A 12500-nucleotide genomic window follows, 5' to 3' on the forward strand; every position below is an offset into this window, starting at 1 on the left:
CAAACTCTGGTAGAATGTTAAAACTGGAGTCTCTGAATGCACTTGGGTTTCTTGCCAGAACTCTCTTGCAATAGCAACATTGGACCGTTTTGTCACATGTAACTTCAAACTGGCATGCCATGCAGTATGGCCACCTGAGAAAGGCAGAGCTGATCTGGGTGGCCAGAAGGTTTGTTAGGTATGCGCTACTAATGTGTGCACCACTGCAAAGGAAATTAAGGCCAAGACGTTCACTTTGCCTGTAATTGAAGGTTAAAATTCCACTACTTGACTTTTTGTGCTGTAGATGCACACTGAAACAGGGGTCAAGCTTTTAAAAACACTTCAAAATATGGCCTGTTGAAGCCACTGTGTGTAACTGATGGGCACCCTGCATGGCTGTGCGCTGTCTTCTCAGACACACTGACTGCAGGAATCCAAAATTTTGGTTCCATTAAGATTGTATCTGATCAGCTGGCAAACGATAAAGACACATTTTTGTTTAAAAAAAGCGACTTAACTCTGGATGCTGTCTGGTTGTTAATGTGTAAGAAGGTTTCAAAATGTGTGGAATTTGCGGTAAAAATGTGTCGGTGTGGATCATGTACTTGAGGCCGGAACCGCATTTGTGTTGGACGTCAGTGAGAGTTGGGCGTCTCTGGGCTGTGCTGATGGGGACTTTGGGGCCCCATAACTCACAGAATGGCTGAAATCCTTCCCTCCCCCTTTCCGCACCTGAAATCCCGCTTTGAATGCGAGTTAACAGCGGTGCATACATGTGTTTGTTCCCGCCGGGTGGAGAGAAGCTCTGCAGCCGTATTTAGCTGTTGGTGAGGCGGCGGGCTGCCAGGGAGGCGCTGTTATGAGAGCTATGGTGTATATTTGGATTTTCTGCCTGAAGATAAGGGGTAGAAAATACAGCAGAGCTGCAACACGTACTCCATTCGTGCCCCTTGCGTTAGCCGGCTAGCGGGCTAACAGGCTTGCGGCAGCAGCTATCCGTTTCCTTTGGTTTTTAATGAAGAGTGAGGGAGCGGGGGGGGGGGGGGGCTGAACCCGCGCTACCCTCCCGCAGCGGAGCCCTCCGCGCGCTCCTCTCGCGCAGCTCCGCTACCGTATCTTCCCACTGCATCATGTTTACCTAGCAACACGCATCACCCGCTGCCGGCCTTCCCATTGGTCATTTCAAAACGCAGCCGGGACCAATGGTGGGCTTGTTGCCATGGTACAGTATGTAGTTGCCGGGTGGAATTTTGCTGCAAGGCACGTGAGTCCCGGAATCTTCGCCGTGCGTTTTAATCTCGGGTGTCTGGGCTCTGCAAACGTGATTTATTGGAAGCGAGTCACATTCCCTGCGAGGAGCGCTGTCACGTCCGGAACATGTTTACTCTGCTTCCGACTGACACAAGCAACGAGAGCCACTTGGGCAACTTCTAAACTAAGTCATGTTTTTTGTCGGGTCCTTAGATTAGCTGATTGCCTTGGCATACCCCCTTGCTAAGTCACATTTTGCAACTCCATAAAAAGTGTGCGTGTGCGCTTTTAGTCAGGAAAAAAATACGCTGCTTCAATGAACCGGTGCACGGAAACCGACGACATATAACAGATATTCTTTTGAAAAATGTGACCCGAGTCCACTGAATAAATACACATAAATCCTTCCACACCGTCTTCATTATGCACTTAAAGCAGCTTACATTGTGAAGTGAAGAGATGCTTCACGGTCTGGTTAGTTGCGCGTACTTGTGATCATCTTCCGCAGCTGGCAGAGGAGTTATACTAGTTACAGTAGCAAAACATGAAAACAATACGGTGGCCTTTAAGCTCTGCTGTGTTTTTTCATATTTGAGCAGCGTTGTTATTGGAACGACAAAGAAATATTTCTATAGCATCTTGATCTCTCATCCCGTATGTAAATGATACAGCGTTATTTTGGGTGTGTCCACCCCCCTACAGCGCGCCCTATGACCTACGATGCGCAGCTGGTATGAACCTCTACCCCAGAGCTGCGTCTTTAGTCACAGGCAGGTCCGCGTCAGTAGCGCTGTTACACAAGTTTTAGGCAAATCAGAATATGACTTCTACTGTACTACCCTAACCCATGGCGACAGTTTTTCTGCGATGATGTAAACGATTGAATGTTTTACTGCGATAGAAAGACACACACACACTTCGCTGGACTATAAATGACGGCATGGTTAACCTCGTTCTCCAACCCCCCCCCCCCCCCCTTACAAAACCTCTCCCGTTGCTGTACTACGCGTTGGGATTGTCAGATCTCCGGAGAACAGCCCATGCTGTTCCACGCGTGTCATGCATTATTTTCAGATGTTCCAGAGACAGGCGTGAGATCGGCACGGCGTTACCTCACCTCCGATCCACACTGTGCCTCTCATGTCCTCTGAATGAAAGTAATAATGAGTCCTGAAATGAAAAATAGATCTCAAAGTTAAATGGGTGGGATTTGTACAGTAGTTACCTTACTGTGTGAGATGGTGATAGTGGACCCTTTCTGCCCACTCACAAGTGTAACAGGCCTCATCCCTTTCTTCAGAGTTTGCATATGAGGGTTTCCCAAAAAATGGATAATTCATCTATAAGCATTTTTAACCCATGTCTTTGATCTAAATACATATTGAATGTAGCTCATCACAGTTGGCATGTTTGGATTTTGTGTCTGTTTTTCTCTAAGCTTGGCATGTGCTGAGGTTATCTAATGTGTGTGGTTGTGTGAATCAGAACCACTATCATATAATCGATATGGACGGTTGTATGTAAATGATTGTTTATTTCATTTTTGACATATCAGATAAGGCCTTGTGAAGGGGTGCTCACATAGAGTTTGAAATTACATTCAGTGTTTTCTTTGACCTCAGAGTTGGGATGTAAATTTGAGAGTTACTTACAGATGATTCTCACACATAAAATATGACCAAAGCTGAATCTGTTCACAGCCAGTGTCCATTGTTTGTCTTCCTTATATGGCATTTACGTTGTTTATGTGGTGCAGGAAACTCCATATGTGCCCAAAATCCACACGGTAAACAGGCTCCCAGAGTGGCATGTCTTATCTGTTTATTTTGATTTCATTCTTGAGATGATGCTTTATGGAACTCAGTATGATGGACTATGAGCTGAAGTTGACACTTTTGATACTTTACTGCTCTCAGTGTTTGAAAGAAGTTGGGGGATACACAGCCTCACTGGTGCAACCCAAACACACATCTCAGGTTTTCCATTTATAAAGGACACCATGGACTCTGAAAGCTTGGCCAGGACAGAGAGGGGGATTTAATACAGGTGTGCTCAGACTGTAAACTACCTTCAGTATCACAGCAGGTCTGCTTCCTCTTAAATGAGGGCGTTTGCATACACCAGCAAGAGTTGAAAACTTGTCGAGTCGTAGTTCACAGCTATGTGAACTTTACCTGTGTTGGTTCAGTTGTCCCATTATTTTGCAGTTTGCCGGAGCATTCAAATGCTTGTGAATACCTTCCCACGCTAACAGGATGCAGTGGAGCGGTCTGCGTTTATTAATCAAGGACTCTGCACTGGATTCATTCGGATATGAATGTGATCCTGGTCACACAACTAGAGGCCCCTTAACTGCATGTTGTTTGGTGGTATTTTGATCTCTGGGTATTAGTTTGTGCATAGCTTATATTCGTGTGTATGAGCTAATTATAGGTAATGGAAGATATCAGCACACAGACCTTTGGCCTCCTCTACTTTGGCTGATTCACAATATAAACATGATTAAGTTTGTGGCGATGCAGTTTATTTTTAATTGTATATACTTATATTAGTTTAGTATTAAATATTAATAATATTGTATTAACATTAGTACAATACAAGTAATGTAAGTAATTATAATATATTAATAATGTAATACTTAATACTTCTGTATAATTGTTTATACTTTTGATTTGGAACATTTATTTCTTAAGCGGTGTGTGCTGAGGTGAGTTATTTCCCTGTCCTTTCTGTGTTTGCCACTTTCCCCACACCCTGTATATCTTGCGATTACTTTGCTTTGGTTGTTTGCGCCCCCCCCCGCTATCCTATCTACCTGAAGTCTTTACCATGTGCGCGGGCACGTCGCTCTGCCTCTGCGTGTCGTGTAGAGACAGCGGGGAGAGCAGGGGACACACAGCCGCCTCCCCGCTGGCTCCGCCCCCCGCCGCAGCGCGCCAATCCCAGCGGCCGACGCCAACCTGTCTGACCAATGGCGCGCAAGCTGCCGTGGCGTCGGATAGCAACAGAGTGTGAGAACGCGCAAACAGGGGGTGGGTGCTGTGCACGAGAGGAACGCGCGTCCGGGAGGGGAGGGCGGGAGCGGAGCACAGCACTGAGGAAAGGAGGGTTCGCCTGTGTGCGCGCTTTAGCACAGAAAAGTTAATATTATTTTAAAGGGCATATGCTGCCAAGGGAAGCTGACACAAGCGAAGCGCTTATGAGGGGAAAACCTCACTCTGCGCTTCCTGTGATCAACCCTGTCAATATTCTGTGGTCAAGAATGTTTCGAAAAGACAAAAGCTTGTGTAAATGATCTGCGCTTCTTATTGGTTGAGAAGAGTGCGTGTCTCATGTGCATTAATTATTTGGCGGCGTGGCTTTTGTAAAAAGGTCGTGTTAGAGGGGGTATGTTATAATTTTCCGCTGAATTTTTTACAAATTATTTGTCAGCCAGATTTGTGTGCACACAGCCTAGCCCATTGGTGTTGATGTTGATAATATGGTGTTGGGGTTTGGCAGTCATTGCTGGCATTCTCTACAGTTTTGCCAGGTGATGTTGGACTGCCTGTATCCTACCAAAACGGCCTTTGCAATACCTTTTGAGGCATAACTGTGGTGGCGGCGGGGGGCACACGCACGCGGGGCTGCGCCTTCAGGGCACTTCTCAGTCTATATATATACAGTATGTATATCTGCCGGGTTACTATAAATGGAGAGGAGCGCATTGGTGGTGCAACTACTCCTCAGCGGGGGCTGCTTTATGTGTCTGCTTTAGCTTAAAATGCTATCATCTGAGCGAAAATCACATACAAACCTCCATATTTATAAACGGAGTGAACCGGACTGTGTTGATCTGTTCTGTACGGCTCCGTGCCGCTCCAGATAGCCCGCCAGTTAAAGCCTTTAAACATTTATGTGCGAGAGCTGCGTCGGAGCTCCCTCCTCTCCGGAGCCCGTTGCCCGTCCCCCCCGCGCTTGGATCGCGCTTGGATCAGTCCGCATCGCAGGGTGTGGATCCACAGCCGGCCAGAGAGAAGAGCGATCAGGGACAGAAACCCAGCATAGCGGCGAATATGAGCTAAAGCTGCTCCAGAAAGAAACATTCGCTGGAGGAAAAACCCCGCAAGAGAGGGAGTGAAGGACGAAAAGAGCGCAGAGTTGGAGCCGGCAGGATCGGGCAGGAGGACTGTGACAGAGGGGATATCCACAGCGGCTGGCGGGGAGCGGACTGCGGAGGGCGGAGGAGATGGAAGCCGCTCGCCCTTCTTTACCCTGAACCCAGGAACCGGGACGGCGGAGCCCAGGAACCGGGACGGCGGAGCCCAGGAACCGGGACGGCGGAACCGAGTCTCATTTACGCGGCGATCAGGAATAAGTGCAATAGCGGCCTTTTTGTGAGCAATAGTTAGCAACGGTATATGCTGGGGGTAGTGACGAGAAATACAAGCGGAAGGAATCCGGTCCTGTCCGTTTCTATCTGAAGGAAAAAAACGACCAAAATAATTAAAGGATTATCTGGAATAAAGCATCGTTTCCTGTATTTTTGTAAATATTGTTAAAATGCAGCACATCGCTAGTTAAAACAGCCAGTCAAATAGCTTCGACCAAACCGTAAGAAAGCTACGTTTACAGGCGCATCTTTATCAATGCAAACACAAACGGGGGCTTATCTCTTTTAGCATACTCAACCGCAGGTGCATTAACGTCTACTTTTTCGCTTTTATGGGGTAATATATCCCTTAACATGTAAAAAGAATTCAGCAAGGTTTACTTTGGTGCCTGGGATTAGTTGCACTACAGCACTTTGCGTATTGTGTTTTACGTGCGCTGGTTTCCTCTTCCTGCGTGCGAGCGCAGATCTCCATATTTGCGCAGCTCCGTCCGGCCTGGCGGCGCAGCGGCGCAGCGGCGCAGCGGCGCACAGCGGGGAGCTTTCGGAGCGCTGCGGAACGGGAGCGCAGTTGCGGTCTTTTTGTGCACATGTGTGCGCCTGTGGCAGAATCGCTGCGTGTCGAAGAGGAATATTTTCTGCTCCCCACAACGGTCCTCCCAATCGAAGGATTAAGGTTAAATTGGAAAGTTGCGAGCGAGTTGCTCCCTATTCAGTTTTGACAGATTTGCTCCCCTTAGGATACCTAGACGGATTGTAAGCGCTGCTGTTGCTATTTTTAGGAAGAGTGATGGGGTAAATGATGTTGGCTTGAAAGCGAAGCCCTTCTCCCTGCCTACCAACACTTCCAGCTTTAGCTCTGTTTCCTCAGAGACTTTTACAGTTGGGACAGTCGAGCTGCTCTGGGCTCCTTCTCTCCCTCTCCTCCCCCTTCAGCTGGAAGTGGACTTTTAATCGTCACGGGACAATGCATGGAGTTGTACTTAAGGAGCAAACTCAAATAACCAAATAATTTCATCCATATATACTCAAAATCATATATCTTACAGAAAAATATATCTACAAAATATATAATTAATAGATTTAAAACGTATATTATATTTTTACGTCTGAATTAAGCATCGTTGCCTGAAACCCAGTCCATTGCCTTAGAGATAGATGCATAGTGATAAAGGGAATCCGCAGGACAGAAGTGGACCTTTTTGGAAACAAGTTTCTGGTGCCTTTTTCTTTTAGCAGTTCCCTCTGTCTCATCTGCTTCAGGACCGTCTGTCAGCAGGAAACCCAAATGAAATGATCTGCCTTTGCGGGTTTGCCGTGTCCATGCGTCTCTGGATGAATGTTGCTGGATTGCTGAGTTTCTGAAGGTTTCTCACCTGGATTATCCTCTCTCCATGCCTGCTTTATTTTTCTTCAAGTAATCTTTGGTTTCACCGCTGGTCATTTTAAGTCCGAACGATTTTGGGATACGGCAGCCCAACCCCAGAATTTCCGATGGTGATCACTTCGACAGTGGAGGAGAAGCCGCAGCCTTCCAACAGAATGGTCGCGAACTTACCGACCGAACCCTGGATCGGCACCCCGGATCAGAGCCGCTACCTGCCACAGACGCACCTGCTCCGCAAGCCGTCCAAAAGTCAGTACCGTCTCTTTAACGCTCTCACTCCGTCAGTAAGGCTGTTACAAACAGCCAGACTAGAGGAGCATTAATATGATGTGAGTCTTCGGTCTGTGTGTTGTGCTGGAATGCATGCTTGGTGCTGTGCAGAATGTAGTGTGTAGGACTTGCTTCCGTCAGCAGTGTGTGTGAAAGGTCTCCTAGACCTCAGGCATAGTTAGACCCCCTCCCCACTCGGCACTAATTTGAGACTTTGTAATTTGGGCAGATTGGAGACGTCCACAGCCTGGCTTGTTAGGTCTTGTTGCTCTGTAACCTTGACGGCGTCTCTGAGGAGTCTGCCGTTAAGTCACACGTGTTTCCGTCAGACTTTTGAAATCGTTTTCATCCCTGGAAGAGTTGAGTGCAAAGCTCCGGGTCTCCTGAACCATGCGGGGGTAGAATCAGCCGGGCACTGTGAGCAGACTCTGCTTTGGGGTGTAGCTGTGTTGGAGTGTGTCTCTGTAGTGTGTGTCTGCCGTGTCGGTGAGAACAGCCTGGCGCCTGTCCTCCACCAAACCCGCGTACAACAAGAGCGAGAAAAAACCAAGCAGCGTAGTGATGACGTAACGGAGTGAGGAGGCGAGTGGGGGAACGTGGGAAAGACCTGCTGATGCCCCGGGTGCCCCGCACGCTGATGCCCCGGGTGCCCCGCACGCTGATGCCCCGTGCTGCACAGCTGTGTTTCCCGCTAACGCGCGCTCGTGACTCAGCTGCCCAAACCTCCCATCCCTCCCTGCTACCTGCTTTTGATTCGCTCATTTCCTGATTCCGTGCTCTATGTGGGGAATACATTATGGCTGAGATTGTCAGGGCAGCTTTAGCTCAGGTCACAGCAGTCAGTGCCGGTTCACACGGTGGCATTGTGTCTTTCTCACAGCCCCCGCCCGGGTGCTCAGGGGAGCCCTGACTCGGAGGTGGGGTGGGTCTCGCTGTGAGAGGGGGGCTGTGTGCGGTTGGTTTGGTTGGCTGTGAGTGTGCGGCGCTGTGTGCGGTTGGTTTGGTTGGCTGTGAGTGTGCGGTTGGTTTGGTTGGCTGTGAGTGTGCGGTTGGTTTGGTTGGCTGTGAGTGTGCGGTGCTGTGTGCGGTTGGTTTGGTTGGCTGTGAGTGTGCGGTTGGTTTGGTTGGCTGTGAGTGTGCGGCGCTGTGTGCGGTTGGTTTGGTTGGCTGTGAGTGTGCGGTTGGTTTGGTTGGCTGTGAGTGTGCGGCGCTGTGTGCGGTTGGTTTGGTTGGCTGTGAGTGTGCGGTTGGTTTGGTTGGCTGTGAGAGTGTGGTTGGTTTGGTTGGCTGTGAGAGTGTGGTTGGTTTGGTTGGCTGTGTGTGTGCGGTGCTGTGTGTGGTTGGTTTGGTTAGCTGTGAGTGTGCGGTTGGTTTGGTTGGCTGTGAGTGTGCGGTGCTGTGTGCGGTTGGTTTGGTTGGCTGTGAGTGTGCGGTTGGTTTGGTTGGCTGTGAGTGTGCGGTGCTGTGTGCGGTTGGTTTGGTTGGCTGTGAGTGTGCGGTTGGTTTGGTTGGCTGTGAGTGTGCGGTGCTGTGTGTGGTTGGTTTGGTTGGCTGTGAGAGTGTGGTTGGTTTGGTTGGCTGTGAGTGTGCGGCGCTGTGTGCGGTTGGTTTGGTTGGCTGTGAGTGTGCGGTGCTGTGTGTGGTTGTTTTGGGTGGCTGTGGCTGCCTGCTGTCCCTCACCTGCTTGGTCTGTCTGCTCCTCCACCCATCCTCTGCTCTGCCCAGCTTATCGGCTCATCCCAGATCATCTGTGCAGGCAGCCTGGTGGTGAGCGCAGCGCAGGCAGCCTGGTGGTGAGCGCAGCGCAGGCAGCCTGGTGGTGAGCTCAGCGCAGGCAGCCTGGTGGTGAGCTCAGCGCAGGCAGCCTGGTGGTGAGCGCAGCGCAGGCAGCCTGGTGGTGAGCTCAGCGCAGGCAGCCTGGTGGTGAGCGCAGCGCAGGCAGCCTGGTGGTGAGCGCAGCGCAGCCCCCTGCAGCGCCGTGGCTCTCCCGCTGGTAGCAGCGCTGCTGAAGACGGTGCAGGTGATGGCGCTTTCTCTCTCTGCTGTGAGGGACTGTGAGCAGGACAGGCGGGCTGAGCGGACGTTTCGCTCGGGATAAACGGCCTCCTGCTGCTCGCGTTGCCTGCCGTCAGACAGCAGGGACCGCCCCGTCACCTGCAGAGGCGGGTCTGTGTGAGAGTGTGCGAGTGTGCGAGGCTGTGTGTGTATGCCCGAAATGGTGTGTGTGTGTGTGTATGTGTGTGGGTCAGTGTTTGGGTTAGGGTTGGGGTTTGGGTTAGGGTTAGGGGGTCAGTGTTTGGTTTAGGGTTGGGGTTTGGATTAGGGTTGGGGAGTTAGGTTTAGGGGGTCAGGGTTAGGTTTAGGGGGTCAGGGTTAGGGGGTCAGTGTTTGGTTTAGGGTTGGGGTTTGGATTAGGGTTGGGGAGTTAGGTTTAGGGGGTCAGGGTTAGGTTTAGGGGGTCAGGGTTAGGGGGTCAGTGTTTGGTTTAGGGTTGGGGTTTGGATTAGGGTTGGGGAGTTAGGTTTAGGGGGTCAGGGTTAGGTTTAGGGGGTCAGGGTTAGGGGGTCAGTGTTTGGGTTAAGGTTAGGGGGCATGGAGTCCCTGAGGAGGAGGGTGAAGGATATGAGTGAGGAGACTGCAGTGTTTGCATTACAGTCCAGGAAGGCTTGAACAGATTGAGTTTCTGTGCAGCTGCTTAGCAGCTTAAAGCAGGTGAGCTGTAACTGCTCAATGTGACGCTTTAGAGCAAGTTTCCAAACAGGCCCTGAGCAGCTCATCTGCAGCTGGAGCGAGGCCCCGCCCTCCGCAGTGTGCAGCTGGAGCGAGGCCCCGCCCTCCGCAGTGTGCAGCTGGAGCGAGGCCCCGCCCTCCGCAGTGTGCAGCTGGAGCGAGGCCCCGCCCTCCGCAGTGTGCAGCTGGAGCGAGGCCCGCCCTCAGCAGTGTGCAGCTGGAGCGAGGCCCCGCCCTCAGCAGTGTGCAGCTGGAGCGAGGCCCCGCCCTCAGCAGTGTGCAGCTGGAGCGAGGCCCGCCCTCAGCAGTGTGCAGCTGGAGCGAGGCCCCGCCCTCAGCAGTGTGCAGCTGGAGCGAGGCCCCGCCCTCAGCAGTGTGCAGCTGGAGCGAGGCCCCGCCCTCAGCAGTGTGCAGCTGGAGCGAGGCCCCGCCCTCAGCAGTGTGCAGCTGGAGCGAGGCCCCGCCCTCAGCAGTGTGCAGCTGGAGCGAGGCCCCGCCCTCCGCAGTGTGCAGCTGGACGTTCCCGGCCAGCAGGGCGGCAGTGCTTTACACACACTGGTCTGGGTTGTGTCAGCACTGGTGTTTCATCCATCGCAGTGTCCCGCCCACCACGGGGTCCACCACCTGCACCTTCACTGTATTAGCCTGACCAACCAGGAGCCAACCGCCAAACCCACCTGACCAGTCTGAGTGAGCTGACAGTGCAGACACAGGTGTGCTAGTCTGAGGGTTAGAGCCTCCACAGCCGGCGTTACGGGCCCCGGCGTTGCAGGGTTACAGGCCCCGGGATTGCAGGGTTACGGGCCCCGGTGTTACGGACCCCGGCGTTGCAGGGTTACAGGCCCCGGAATTGCGGTCCCCGGCATTGCAGGGTTACGGGCCCCGGTGTTGCAGGGTTACGGGCCCCGGCGTTGCGGTCCCCGGCATTGCAGGGTTACGGGCCCCGGTGTTGCGGGCCCCGGCGTTGCAGGGTTACGGGCCGGCTCTGAGGGTTAGGGACTCGGTGAAGGCGGCTGTGCGGAAGGTGGTGACGCTGTAGGCGCTGATGTTTATAGCTGAGTGTGCGTAACTCTTTAATGCGTCTCTCACAGAGGCTGTAATTGTCAGGTGTAATCCGACGCCGCGGCCGCTCTGCTCTCTGTGAGAGAGGGAAAGCGCACAGCTTTTCCCTCACTCCTCATTAACCGTATTTATTTGCACTGTTATTTATATCTGTATCCATCCGACTCTCCTGGCCTCTATTTTTGTGTCCATGTCCACAGGCAGGACTGCACACAGCCCAGGCCAAACAAAGACAACAGCACAACACTCACTCTGCCCTTCCCACATGGGCTTTTGTGTATATGTGTGTGTGTGTGTGTGTGTGTGTGTGTGTGTGTGAGAGAGTGAGTGTGTGTGTGTGTGTGTGTGTGTGCGCGCGTGAGTATGAGTGTGAGTGCGCCTGTGTAAATGCTTGCATTGTGTGCTCCAGTAACAGAAGTGAAACCTGTGTTCTGTGTGTGTGCTGTGTGTGTGCGGTCTGTCTGTGTGCTCTGTGTGTGCTCTGTGTGTGCGGTCTGTCTGTGTGCTCTGTGTGTGCTGTGTGTGTGCGGTCTGTCTGTGTGCTCTGTGTGTGCTGTGTGTGTGCGGTCTGTCTGTGTGCTCTGTGTGTGCTGTGTGTGTGCGGTCTGTCTGTGTGCTCTGTGTGTGCTGTGTGTGTGCGGTCTGTCTGTGTGCTCTGTGTGTGCTGTGTGTGTGCGGTCTGTCTGTGTGCTCTGTGTGTGCTGTGTGTGTGCGGTCTGAGCATGCTGTCTGTCTGCGTGCGGAGAGAGGCCCTGAGACAGCGCTGCTTTAGGTCCTCAGCTCCTCCCACAGTGGGACGAGGGGCCTCCCTCTGAGACAGATGCAGCTTAACATGGAGACGGAGCGGGTTTTCACTTGTGTGTGTGCATGTGTGAGCGTGTGTGAGCGTGTGTGAGCGTGTGTGAGCGTGTGTGCGCGTGTGTGTGTGTGTGAGCGTGTGTGTGTGTGCGTGCGTGTGCGTGTGTGTAAGCATGTGTGACTTGCCGTGCATGTGTGTGTGTGCGTGCATGTGTGTGTGCGCGCGTGCATGTGTGTGTGAGCGTGTGTGTGAGCGTGTGTGTGAGCGTGAGCGTGTGTGCGCGTGTGTGCGCGTGTGTGCGCGTGTGTGCGCGTGTGTGTGTGTGTGTGTGTGTGTGTGAGCGTGTGTGTGCGTGCATGTGTGAGCGTGTGCACGTGCGCGTGCGTGTGTGTGAGCGTGTGTGTGTGTGAGTCTGGAGATCACCGCTGCTCGGAGTGCTCCAGTTTCAGTGCTGAGGGTACCAGCTGTGGGCTGAGCGAGTCCCGGCGAGTCCCAGCGTCCGGGCGTGTCACAGCGAGTCACGGCGAGTCACGGCGCGTTCTGCTGTGGGTGCTGATGGGCGCCTGGTGAGGGACAGAGACTCGGAGAGCTGGTGTTGAGGCAGGTGCTCGGGGTCTGAGCTGTGCCTCATGACGGGTGGCTTCCAG

The 12500-nt window shown here is 52.4% G+C and overlaps 1 protein-coding gene across 3 annotated transcripts in view; it reads left to right on the forward strand.

Annotated features, from left to right (window-relative positions):
* Window positions 1-12500, forward strand: part of dyrk1b (dual-specificity tyrosine-(Y)-phosphorylation regulated kinase 1B) — a 56839-nt gene that overhangs the window by 25523 nt on the left and 18816 nt on the right. For 2 of the 3 annotated variants that reach the window (XM_036538728.1, XM_036538730.1), the window contains exon 1: window positions 4827-7241. The exons of the other annotated variant lie outside the window; for it this stretch is intronic. In XM_036538728.1, coding sequence (XP_036394621.1) covers window positions 7100-7241 — 142 coding nt within the window. In that variant the 5' untranslated portion in view covers window positions 4827-7099. Of the gene's footprint in view, window positions 1-4826; window positions 7242-12500 lie in introns of those variants that run through there. 3 annotated transcript variants of the gene reach the window in all.

Source organism: Megalops cyprinoides, chromosome 10, assembly GCF_013368585.1.
Source record: "Megalops cyprinoides isolate fMegCyp1 chromosome 10, fMegCyp1.pri, whole genome shotgun sequence".
Lineage (NCBI taxonomy): Eukaryota > Metazoa > Chordata > Actinopteri > Elopiformes > Megalopidae > Megalops > Megalops cyprinoides.